This window comes from Calidris pugnax, unplaced genomic scaffold, assembly GCF_001431845.1.
Source record: "Calidris pugnax isolate Ruff unplaced genomic scaffold, ASM143184v1 scaffold244, whole genome shotgun sequence".
Lineage (NCBI taxonomy): Eukaryota > Metazoa > Chordata > Aves > Charadriiformes > Scolopacidae > Calidris > Calidris pugnax.
This window is the reverse complement of record NW_015091141.1, coordinates 1,452,167-1,464,090: the sequence shown is the minus strand read 5'-3', so window position 1 is coordinate 1,464,090 and position 11,924 is coordinate 1,452,167. Positions and strand designations below refer to the sequence as shown.

General features: G+C 52.4%; 1 protein-coding gene across 2 annotated transcripts; it reads left to right on the top strand.

Annotated features, from left to right (window-relative positions):
* Nucleotides 1-3,329: 3,329 nt before the first annotated feature.
* Nucleotides 3,330-11,530, top strand: LOC106897802. Of its 2 annotated transcripts, XM_014958677.1 has the most exons (5): nucleotides 3,330-3,496; nucleotides 7,466-7,676; nucleotides 8,071-8,507; nucleotides 8,647-8,825; nucleotides 10,715-11,530. In XM_014958677.1, exons 2-5 carry the CDS (start codon nucleotides 7,669-7,671, stop codon nucleotides 11,084-11,086), a joined length of 996 nt encoding a protein of 331 aa, XP_014814163.1. In that variant the 5' UTR covers nucleotides 3,330-3,496; nucleotides 7,466-7,668; the 3' UTR covers nucleotides 11,087-11,530. The 2 variants fall into 2 exon arrangements, with proteins under 2 accessions (XP_014814163.1, XP_014814165.1); XM_014958679.1 differs by having other exon boundaries at nucleotides 7,466-8,507.
* Nucleotides 11,531-11,924: the final 394 nt, after the last annotated feature.

The window sequence follows — 11,924 nt, the reverse complement described above, 5'->3', positions numbered from 1 at the left end:
GGTGAGGAGGGGGGTGGAGGGCTGAGAGTGTCTGTGGGGTGAGGGGGAGGAGGGGGGTGGGTCAGTCAGGACAAGCTCTGCAGGTGCAAAGGTCCTTTCTCATTTATTCAAGCCCCCCGTGCTCCCCCTGGCTCAAGGTGCCCCCACTCTGTGGGTGCCAGCCCCCTTCACTTGGGGATGTCTGACCTGTGCAGCGGTAAGTGATTAGTGCCTTTCCTAGGGGCCTTGCGTGTCTGTTATTGCATCTACACTTAACTGTTTTAATAGAAGTTTTTAAGTTTTCCTACAAACATTGTCCTGCTTAATAATAGTAATAGCCAGGGCTTCAATTCTTGACTTTCTCTAAGTGACAGCCCAGCCAGCTGTAGGCCTTTACCAGTAGGTGCTGGGCCCAGTGTCATGTCCAGGTTGCAGAGTCACAACACAAGTCTCTAATTTGAGGTTGTGGCAGACGTGTCCTCTCCGGGGACAGGGAGTAGAAAGGGATGGGAACCACTGAGAGGTGGTCCTGAGAGGGGACTCACCTGCTGCCTGACTTGCCAAAGTGCAAGAAAAATGTGAAGAGGAAAATTAAAGACTTAAGATGGAGCAACATCCAGTGGCATTTCATAAATCTGAAGATTTTTGTGGGAAGGATATTTTCACTCTTTTTTTTTTTCTGCCAAAATGTGTGCTCTGAACTTAAAAGGAAATTTGTCACTGGAGGCATAGATCTTCTGACCTGGTCACATTGAATTCCATCTGTTTGGCTGCCCCACTTCTGACTTGAAGAGAACAAAATCAGAAATATACTTTGACCCCATTCCTAATGCAGGGCCTTAAACATGACAAACCTCTCCAGGAAGCAGGCGTGCCGGTCTGCTGAAGTGGGATCATGGGCATTTTTGTTAGATTCCTAAGATCTGAATCCTTGTGCTCATCTGTGAAAGGAAGAGAGCTCCACCTCCCAAACGCCGTGTAAGAATATGTCCCGTTCACCTCCCTTGCAGAATGTGGGCAAGAACAGGTCTGTAAGATCATGTGTGGCAAGGAGAAGAATTGGTTTATTTTCTCTTCCGCTGCAAAACCAAGGGGGTGTTGCATGAAAGTAGCCATGGGCAGGTTCAGAAAAAAACAAAAGGAGGTTGTTCTTCACGCAACGTCACACATGAAGGTTTCCATGCCACAGGATGCTGTAGCCTACTAAAAGTTTATAATGGGCTCAAAGAGAAACTGTACTGTGACTGTGGAGGACTATCGGTAGACTGTCATGATGACTTCAGAACCACAGAATTGTTGAATCATTTAGGTTGGAAAAGACTATTAAGATAATCGAGTCCCACCATTAACCCAGCATTGCCAAGTTACTGCTCAACCACATCTACTCATCTTTTAAACACCTCCAGGGATGGTGACTCGACCACTTCCCTGGGCAGCCTGTTCCAGTACTTGATAGCCCTTTTGGGGGAGAAATTTTTCCTAATATGCATCCTAAACCTTCTGTGGTGCAACTTGAGGCTGTTTCCTCTTGTCCCATTGCCTGTGACTTGGGAGAAGAGACCGACCCCCCCTGGCTACCCCCTCCTTTCAGGGAGTTGTAGAGAGCAATAAGGTCTCCCCTCAGCCTCCTTTTCTCCAGGCTGAACACCCCCAGCTCCCTCAGCCTCTCCTCACAAGACTTGTGCTCCAGACCCCTCACCAGCTCCGTTGCCCTTCTCTGGACCCGCTCCAGCCCCTCAATGTCTTTCCTGTTGTGAGGGAAATACTGTACACAGTATCTGTTGTGGGGCCTCACCAGTGCCAAGCACAGTGGGATAATCGCCACCCCAGTCCTGCTGGCCACACTATTGCTGATACATATGGATGCTGATGGCTGCCTTGGAAAGTCTCTCAGTGCTGTGCTGAGGGGAGGTACTCCTGAAAGTGCTACTGCACGCTTGGGCTGCTTTTATACTCCTGCCCAGGCATCTGCTTGTCAGCCTGCTGGAGACAGGATGCTGACCCACAGGAACCTGTGGACTGACCCAGCATAGCTGTCATTCTTTCCTTTCTTTCAATTAACTTGTTACACACAAAATTTTACAGACCACAATTTTAATTCTTGAGTTTTATGGTGCTTTATTAAAAACTTCAGCCCATTCTTGTGCTGCTGATTTTTGTCCATACTTAGAGTAACCACTGGGCTAAGGAATGCTTAATGAATGTGCCCGTTAGATAGCAGCTGCAGCTACAGCTGGAGGGTAAGACACGATACATCCTAGCCTCTTCTATACCACATTTTAGCTGCAAAACTGAAAACTGCTTTATGAAAGATGGCAAGTGCCACTATCTTGATTCAATACATGGCAATATGGATTAAAGATTTGGCCTCACAAAGACAAGCCAGAAGTCTCAGCCTGCCTTACCCACAGGACCTGTGGCTTCCAGCAGGTTGTACTGTTCAGCAACCGTCTTTGGGTGCTCAGACCCAATCCAGCCTCCAGCTCAAGGACCGCTGCAGAGAGAAGGTCTGGTGGGAGATGCCGTGCTTCTGTGGGCGGGAGGGATGGAGGCCGGGCTCATTCCCACTCGTCTGTGCTCACTACTGTTAGGCTTAGGGCACCATGTTTAAAATGGTTGCCTCTCTTGGCTGTAGCACAGCCGTAATGGCTGGCTGACCCGAAAGCCACACACTCCCTTATTCTCATAATGGCCCTCATCCCTCCAGGGGTGGTCACGTGAGTTCACTGAACCAGCAGAAAAATAATACTACTGTGAAAAAAAGGAAGTTTTCTGCCAGTTGTCTCCCTGAAGTAGCTCCCCCCAGAGTTATGAGCAGCAGGGCCAGCCCCAGGATGGTGGTGGGAGGGTGCCAGGGCGTGATCTCTCAGTGCCTGCTAGATGTCGGAAGGACTAAGCCATAAGGCCAAGCCTGAGCAAGAAGAGACATTTGAACATCTCATTTGGGGACAGAAAAAGAGGCAAGAACAAGTCAGCGCATGTCTGCTTCAGTTTCAGAGAGAACGGCACCGCCGTGATCTTCTGCACTGTGCCAGCCATTAGCCTGGCTCAGGCAGCCCACTGTCACCACTGCGGTCCTGCCCAAGTACATAGTGCTTCCAGGTCTGGATGGGACCTCTAGGGATGGCACCACTGCTTCTTGTGGCATTTCTCCTCTATCCTCTAACAGAGGGGCAACTGGCTACCTCTGAGCTGTGGTCTGGGAGGGGATGGACCTGAGGCCACGAAGGTGATGTGGTTCTTCACGGTCCTGGAGCAAGACTTCCCTGAAAGAGTTAAGAGGAGGGCTCCTCCTTTCCTTTACATAAGTCTCCTCCTGGGTGACCTTCCCAGCAGCCTTTGCTGGCTCTGCCCCAACCAAACAAAGAGGGCAGGAGCTTTTCAAACAACAGCCTCCCATAAAGTTGGCTGCTGCAGAGCTGGGCTGTGCTGGGACCCTGGCACACCGGAGGATGCGGCAGCGGCAGCAAGTTGGTGTCATCACCTGGGAGGATCCCGGCAGTCGCCTTTAGTCCCTGTATGTGGATGATCTGGCTGTTTGCTTCCGTGGTGCATTAAGCTGGTTTGGGTGCTGGGAGCGTGATGGGGAAGGATGGACAGAAACTTGTCAGTGGTAGCTTGAGAGGGGTGTGAGCACCAGGGAGGGGTGGCAGGGGCCTGGTGACAGTGAGCTCTGTGGCCCATCTGCTCGGCACACAGACCAGGGATGTGCTTGGAGTGGAGATGCAGAGGTCTGGTGCCATACTGAGACTCAGTGGCACAGCTGGGAGTGGCATGTCCAATCTGACATGCTGTGCTGCTGTCCTCCGGACCATTCTTCAACTCAGAAACTTGCCTAGCAATTTTCCAGCAGAGGTGCAGACCCTCTTTAGAAATTGCAGGTGTGTCAATAGGTGGATTTAAGGCAGCAAACAATCATAAAGCTGCTGCAGCCAAGACACAGCAGATGACCAGGAATGGAGGTCCATGAGTGCTGCTTTTGGATCTTGTCTCTGTGTTTTTCTATCCCTTCATTCCTGCACCTCTGGGCTGTTGATGAGAACAGTGCTATTTACTGCCATCTCTTCAGGTGAACTGCTCCACTTGAGGTGGTGGACAGTGTAGTCAGTGTCTCTAAATGCCACCTGAGGCTGAAAGTGTTTGTCCTGTGTGTTGCATCATCCTGCAACTGGGTGTTTCATTTTTCCTTCCTATTTGTTGGCTTTGGGTTGTGGAGCCACAGCGGCATGGTGGCATGGCTACAGAGGGCTCTCCCTGAGCCCCAGAAGATCCATGTGATCAGTGGGTTATTCTGCCAACAGCAGCTCTAAAACACTAGTGTTCATTTATCATGATGATACAGTCTGTGTGGCCTCGTTAGAGGACTTGCAGGATGGGGGTTTGTCTTCTAAGGGCTTGGAAACTTCATACTAATGCGAAGTAACAGCCTGCAGAGAGTTGGGATTAGCCCCAGTTCCCATTGGCTGCACTGTCGAGTAGCTATATAGATTTGGAACAGCAGAAAAAGGAGATTTTGGGGTTTCTCTCTAATCTACAGAAGGAAGTGAATTTAGCAGTTTAGCTGAAACACTTCTAGGTGAATTAAGTCTTCAGCAGTAGTCTCTGAACATCTGGTCTGCCTTGTCTCGAGGTCTGAGGCTGATTCTTGCAGTGGACACCAGCAACTAGGCCATGGAAAAGCTCAGGACTCCAAGACTGTCTGCATCTGCATGTATTATGCAGAGATTAGTATTTTGGGGCTCTTAGCTGGAAAACAATGCACCTTTTCTCTGTTTTCCTGCAATACCCTGACACATGCAATATCCAAAGCATGCCCTGATGCTGTAGGAATATGCCTGCTCAATGTTAACCTTCCTCAGACATCCTGATTTGACCACAGGGAACAAATAACATGTTACACTTTGCAGTGATGTATTTGTTTCCTCTTCAGGCACATGAAAGACACTAGAAATTCAAGGTATGCTTGTGGTTTAGCCTCTGCAACTCTCTCTGCTGGAAGGGCTTGCATCACTGGAAAGAAGATGCTTAAAGCTGCAAAACACTATAAAGAGAGGTTAATGTTGACTGTACAGATAAAAGCAGGGCAGCGTGATACTTGGTATTCATTGCTCTTGTCTGAATACTTAAGCTCAGCTTGACAAGTTTGTCCAGTCCCAGGGCAGAGATGGATTTCTCAGCCTGGTTGTGAAATCCAGCCTGTCTCTCTCCCCGAGGCCTTTCCAGGTGCTCTGTGAAAGCCTCTTGTTCCTTCAAGCTGTGGTTCCACAGTCATTAATATCAGGTTTTGGCCCTCCAGTTCATTTCTTAATACAAATCCAACCTTTACAAGGTACAGTAAGAGTGGCTGACTTTTGTGATCTTGGAAGAAATGGCTGGAATAGTGTACTATCTGGAGGGGGGATGTGTTACTCCAACTGACAGCCCTTTTCTCCTACCCATGATGTAAGCGAGCAGGATTTGAGCTGGATTTTGCCTTGCCCTGCACTCATCTCCTGCTCGCCAGCTGGACTCTGACCCACAGCCTTCTTTTCAGAGTCTTCTCTGAAATGGGTTTCCGGGCCTTAGTCTGTCTCTGATCAATAAATATGTCTTTTTAAAAAGCCCTGCTGCAGAGAAAAGTACGGTTCTTGAAGCACAAGGAGCCTGGATGAAGCTAGCCCTGGGGTACTGATGATATCTCCATGGAGCTGCTGCTTACAGCCATGTGCTACTGGTTTGGAGCCATTCTGTGGAGCCATGAACTGCAGCAAGGAGCCATCCTGGCCAAACTTCTCATCCAACTGCCCCTCCAGCAAACAGGGGGGCTGTGGGGCAACACCCTGCATTGGGAATGCCGAGCTGACGTGGGGTTAGTGGGGCAGGTATGGTCTGTGCCTCCCCTGAGCCATCCCCAAGGGAAGGCAGAGCAGCAGGAGCTCTGAGGAGGGCTGGGGAAGGCCTGGAGGGGATGAGCAGGAGAAGAATGAAGGAGCTGGGAAGTGGGGATGGTACAAAGTGAGACACGTCTTCAGTCAACGCATCTCCAAGGCACTCTCATCATCTCTCCTCCCTTATGGAGGCTGGATGCAGGCGTGGGGCACTGGCTTTCCTCGCATTTACATAAACTGTGTTTCTGTCACTAGCTGTTCAGATAGCTACACTGCTTTGCTTTTGCTCCAGTGTCCTCTAGCCATGTCTTGAAACACTCTGGGAGGATGGCAGAACTTCTTGCTAGGGACTGGGCTCCCTGTATCTACAGTCATAGGAAGCTGAATGTGGTAGTTTCCTTGTAGCATCTACCCTTGGCATGGAGAAGGTTGGGTCTTTCTGACCCTCTTGCTCCGTAATTGCTGTCTCTGCAGCTAGGGACATCTGTCTTCCTATATCCACTCCCCCAGCTCTTATCTACAAGGTCCCTAATGCACATAGCAGAATGTGGGGAGGCCTTTGGATGTAAACAGATCTGGGTCAAAGTACAATGTACATCTCTGGAGTTAATGTCTCTCTCTTTTGCCATGGAAGGAGTAAAATACAGAGGGGCACAACTCTTGTCTTGAATTAAGTGGCTCTGTTTCTCCCTGTGGCTTTCTGTAGCTGATGTACAATAGTCTCTGTGCCTCCCTGGCCAATAAAACACTTCATTGTTAAGATCCATATATGCCTGGGGAAGTGGGATTTGGAAAAGGCTCCTATATCACATCTGCTTGGCAGTGACCACTTGAGGTAGCCTGTATTACGCATTTCTAATCCGAAAAGTGTTTTGCTGTCTTACGGGAATTCTTAGAGGCTATTTATTTTGATGAGGCAAAATCCAAAAATATGTCCTTTAGGCAGAAGTTGCAGCACTGAGTGTCTGAAAAACACCTGCAGATCAAGGAAGCTGAGAGGAAGTGGAGAAAACCCTCCAACATACTTGTATACAGACATACATGGATATGTGTACATATACGGAGGTAAAGCACTGGAACAGGTTTCCCAGAGCAGCTGTGGCTGCCCCATCCCTGGAAGTGTTCAAGGCCAGGCTGGATGGGGCTTTGAGCAACCTGCTCTAATGGAGGTGTCCCTGCCCAGGGCAGGGGGGTTGGAACTCGATGATCTCTAAGGTCCCTTCCAACTCTAACCATTCTGTGATTCTATGATATCCCCGTGTATATAGGTGTATATACACACATATACACAACTCCTAGCACTGTCCGTCCTGCCCTGGCCCAGCTGTGATGGCTGCAGCAAGGGAAGGGGCTGGTCCCGCCGTGTTGCTTTGCTGCGGGGTGCGACCCAGCAGGGAGGTGTGCACAGGGGCCGTAACAGCAGCACAGGCCCTGCTACGCCACTCATGTGCACACAGCGAGTGTGACCATGTCCTGGGCCGCTGTCCTCTGACTGACACCACCAGCCAAGGCTGTACGTGTGGGGAGAAAGGAGAAGCACAGGAGGCACAGTCATTGCATTTATACATGTGCCTTCTTTACAACTGGTATATAAATGGTTGCTTTTGCTTCTCCCAAAGGCTCGGGGCAGTGCCGTCTCCAGACCGGACGGTCAGGCTCTGCAGCACCAACGTTTCCATGCAGTTGCTGTCAAACGTGGGCATCCCCAGTTCTACTCATCATAACCTTCCAGGCCACCAAGGAGACGCAAGGCTCCAGCAGGGACCTGCCAGCCTTGTGTGATGAACTGCCGCTTGCCAGGACTCACACTGAGCTCCTCGGGATGCTGAGGTACTGCTCGGGACCCTGATCACTCCCGATTCCTCGCTGTGCTGCTGGCAGTGGGGAATCGATGTCCAGTTTGGGACACTGGGCAGAGCCGATCCATTACCATTGTCTGTGTTCTTGAGGGACTGGGGCACTGGGCTGGACGCCACGCTCTGAGGGGGCTCCGCATGAACAAGGGACAAGGTTTGGGCTGTCCCTAGTTGCTCGGGTGGGAAGACCTGCCTCCTTCCTCCTCTCTGTCTGGGAAGTGGGTCACTGCTGGAAGCTGGGGATGTTGCCACGTGGAGCAGTGGCCAGGCCCAGCAGCCTGGTGGCAGAGAGCTAGCTGAGCCCGGACACCCTGGTGCTGCCCGGGGGGCTGCAGTGTCCCCACGGCAGCCCTGCTCCGGGGATGTAGGTGCTGGGTGCAGGAGGTGCTGGGAGCGATGGGCAGGCTGGACGACCATGCCAAGAGGAGGATCGTGGAGCTGCGCAGGGCTGGGCTGAGCTTCCGCAAGATCAAGAAGGTGCTGGAGCTGGACGACATCCAGGTGACGCCGCAGGCTGTGTACCTCTTCCTCAAGCGTAAGAGCGTGGAGCCGGGGCCGGTGGCAGCTGGCTGGGATGGGGACCAGCCCTGGCCACCACTGCCAGGGCATGAGGCTGAGCCACCCGAGCTGCTAGGTGCCCGGCCCCCGACAATGCCTGGCGGGGTCCCTGCGGGCAGCCGAGTCCCCTGCCCTGCTGGTGGCCAGGACACCAAGGAGGGCATCCAAATTGTCGGCGTGGCCTCACTGTGCAAGGATGGCAGGCAGCTCAGGGAGAACCTGCCTGTGGGACTGCCCCCCAGGAATGGTAAGGCCTGGCTCCCCGTTGGGGGGTCACCGCTATGGCCACCCCCCGGCAGTGCTGGGCTGGGGAAAGCGCTCCTTGTCCCCTGCTGGGAGCCTACAGGGGCCTCCTTTCAAGGCGTTACTCTCTTTGTCCCTTGCAGATGATGACAGCTCTGCAGGTTCTCCCTTGGCTCCAGGGAGCTGCCACCCTCTGGGGATGCCAGCCACCCCCCCACAGTCCCTGCCCAGCCCAGGGCGGTTGGTTGCACCCCCTGCCAGGAACCCAGCCCTGATGGTGAAGAAGAAGATGGTGGACAGGGCTATCCTCCTGCAGAAAACGGTAGGATGCCAGATGGCATGGTGGGATGGGGGAGCCCATCTGCTCTGGCCAGGACCTGGTGTGGTGCTGCCCACTGGGACAGCCTCAGAGAGTGCCCTGCTGCATCCAACCCATGCAGATGGGCAGGCCATTGGGGATGAAAGGCTCCTGAAATGACCCCAAATCTCTTCTATCTGCATGCTCAAGCAATTCTTGTCCATGGCAGTTGGCAAGCTCGTCTGGGAAGCCCGTCTGTGCACTGGGGCCACAAGGCGTGATGCCCATGTGCCTGCAGCCAGCACCAACTGCTGCCCTTGGGTGATGCTGGACATGGTGATGTCCATTTCTGTCAGCACTGGCCCCCAACCTGCAGCTCACAGACCCCCTCTTTAGGGCTTGGTTTCAGTACCAGCTCAGGAGGTTCCCCAAGCCACCACGAGGACACCAGCAGTTTGGTGCTGCACCAGGAGATGAAGGGCTGTGGCAGGCCAGGATGGGGTGACTCAGACAGGATGGCTGCTCTCTGGGACGCATTCAGCTGCTGTAATCCTTAATGCGTACACCCCAGCCTTTCCATGCCACGAGATTGCCAAACCATGGCCATGCATGCCTTGTCCCAGCACATCCACATCCCTGTGGCCATCCCGCCCACCATGGTGAGCGTGCAGCTGCTTGGCCAGCTCCACGGTCAAGCCCAGTTCTGCTGGCAGCTGCAGCGAGCCACGGGGCAAACATAAATGACCCAGCTGTCCCAGGACCAGCCCTGGGTAGGCTGCCAGCAGGGCAGAATGGCCATGGGGCTGCCCCAGCACCCAAAGTTTACCCCTTCAGAGCAGGCTCCAACCTTCAGAGACTTCACTGCTGAGCCATGCTGTTTCCCCCACAGAGGAAGGTAGGACACCAACCTTTCTCGCCATGGTGTCCTGCGTACACAACACAGTTGTGAGCCAGGCTGAGCCTTCATTCACAGGCCTGTCTTTGTTCAGACACAGCAAACACCTTCTCCAGCCCACTCAGGTGTTTCTCAAGATCCTAGCCAGCTGCTTGAAAGGACACAGATTGTTCAATGTCCTTTCCGGGAGGAAGGCTTCCCTGAGGTTCAAAATCAGCATGTGACCCCTCTCAGGGAGCAGAACAGCCTTTTGCTTCAGGGTGCAATACAAGAACTGATGGGGCTGGAAAGAAAAACCCAGGATACACTATTTCTGTCCCTTCAGGGAGCAAACACAGGCCTGGCATCATCACAGGCAGCCTGATGGCCACCGAGCAGCATCCCCCACTGTGTGGCTATGTGTGTACTGACAGTGTGCAGAGCAGCGGCACTGCAGGGGCTGAGTGGGGATGAAATGCAGCTCAGAGCATTGTGAGGTCTAGAGGTCCACAACAACGTCATGGCTTTCTCTCGTGCCTTGTAGAATCATAGGATCACTGAATATCAGGTTGGAATGGACCTCAGGGGTAATCTGGTCCATCCTTTCTTGGCAAAAGCATGGTCTAGAGAACATGGCCTAGTGCCCTGCCCAGCATAATCTTAAAAGTGTCCAATGGTGGGGAATCCACCACTTTCCTGGGGAGATCATTCCAATGGCTGATTGTTCTCATTGTGAAAAATTTTCGTCTTGTTTCTATTTGGAATTTCCATAGGAGTAAATTGTACCCATTACCCCTCTACTTTTCCATGTGACTCCTTGTGAAGAGGAAGTCTCCATCTTCTTTGTAGCCACACTTTAAATACTGGAGCATGGTCATAAGTCTCCCCTAAGCTTACTTTTCTCAAGGCTGAACAAACCCAATTCTCTCAGCCTTTCTTGTAGCTTAGTGCAGAACAAATACTTGTTTTGCTCATTGCCATTAAAGAAGCAGCTGATAATGTTTCACCTTCCCTTCTCTCCTGCCTCTCACTACTCCAGGTCACAGATGCCAGCACTCAAACTGCCCTGCTGAACCCTGCAAGTCCTGGAAATCAAAGCACTGCTTGGGCAGGACCAGTACTTCCCCCTGCTCCCAGCTCCATTGCTGAAAAGCTGGATGCTGTACAGATGGAGGTCCAGAAGCTGAGCCAGGCCCTGCAGGCAGTGCTGGAGCGGCAATGCCGCTTGGAGCGGCAGCAGGAGCACCAGCAACGGCTGCAGCAGGAGGTGCTGATGACACTGCAGCAGCTCAGTTCCACCGTGAGCCACAGCATGGTGCCAGCTAACCAGCCCTGTGTCCCCTTCAGCAGTATGGCTGAGCCCTCGCCCACTGTGCCAAGCTTCAGCCAGTTCAAGATGGAGCTCATCTGACCTCACCTGATGCCAGTATGCTCCAGCAGTGCTACACTGGTGGCAGGATGAAGTCATGAAGAAGAACCCCCTCTCAGAGGCTGTGGCAGCTGCCTAAAGATTATTTGGAGCACCCAGCAGAGAAGGTCACTGGTGTCTCATGTTTTCAGCCCTGTTGATTGAAAAGAAAGAGCTGCCTGGGACAAGGGGCAGGGCAATGGAAAGATGAGGCCTTGCTTCTCCCATGCTGCCCATCCTGGCTGACACTGGAGCTGGCTGGTGGCAGGCTGCCTGCAAGTAGAAGATACAACTAAGAGAGACACACTAGGGAGGTGGGTCTCAAAGAAAATGTGAGGCTTCCTCTCACGTGGGTCAGTGCCATGACGATGAATCACAGAAATGCTTTGTGCCCTCTCTCCACAGAGCCTTGTTCAGTAAAAATCTCCATACACCATGGTTCAGAAACTGTGGGGTCTCATTCTTCATCTTACCTACCCCTTACCCCACCAGCGAACAGGTTGGATCTGTCTTGGGTGCTGCCATCATGTGTGGAGCTGTACAGGGTGCTCAGACTCATGAGGTGAAACCACTGCTCCACACATGAAGGATGCTACCGGAGGCCTGGTGTCAGCTGCCGCAGGGAGCTAAGTGTGTTAGGGTCACACTTGTGTTAGGGCTATGTCACACTTGTGTATATCACACTTGTGTAGGAGCAGATTCCACCTAGGTCACCCTCCTCACCCCAAATTCTCAACAGATCTGGAGTCTGGCACTGCTCCTGCCCACTGCTGGGCCAGGATACGTGCAGGACCATACAAGAACAGGTTGCACCTGGGCATATTTGTCTCTCTTCTAAGCC

Bases quoted from the DNA above. Each gene is read 5' to 3' on its own strand.
- LOC106897802 (XM_014958677.1), top strand. The intron at 8,508-8,646 runs GTAAGGCCTGGC...TGTCCCTTGCAG, and splicing joins GGGACTGCCCCCCAGGAATG to ATGATGACAGCTCTGCAGGT. The intron at 8,826-10,714 runs GTAGGATGCCAG...TCACTACTCCAG, and splicing joins CTATCCTCCTGCAGAAAACG to GTCACAGATGCCAGCACTCA.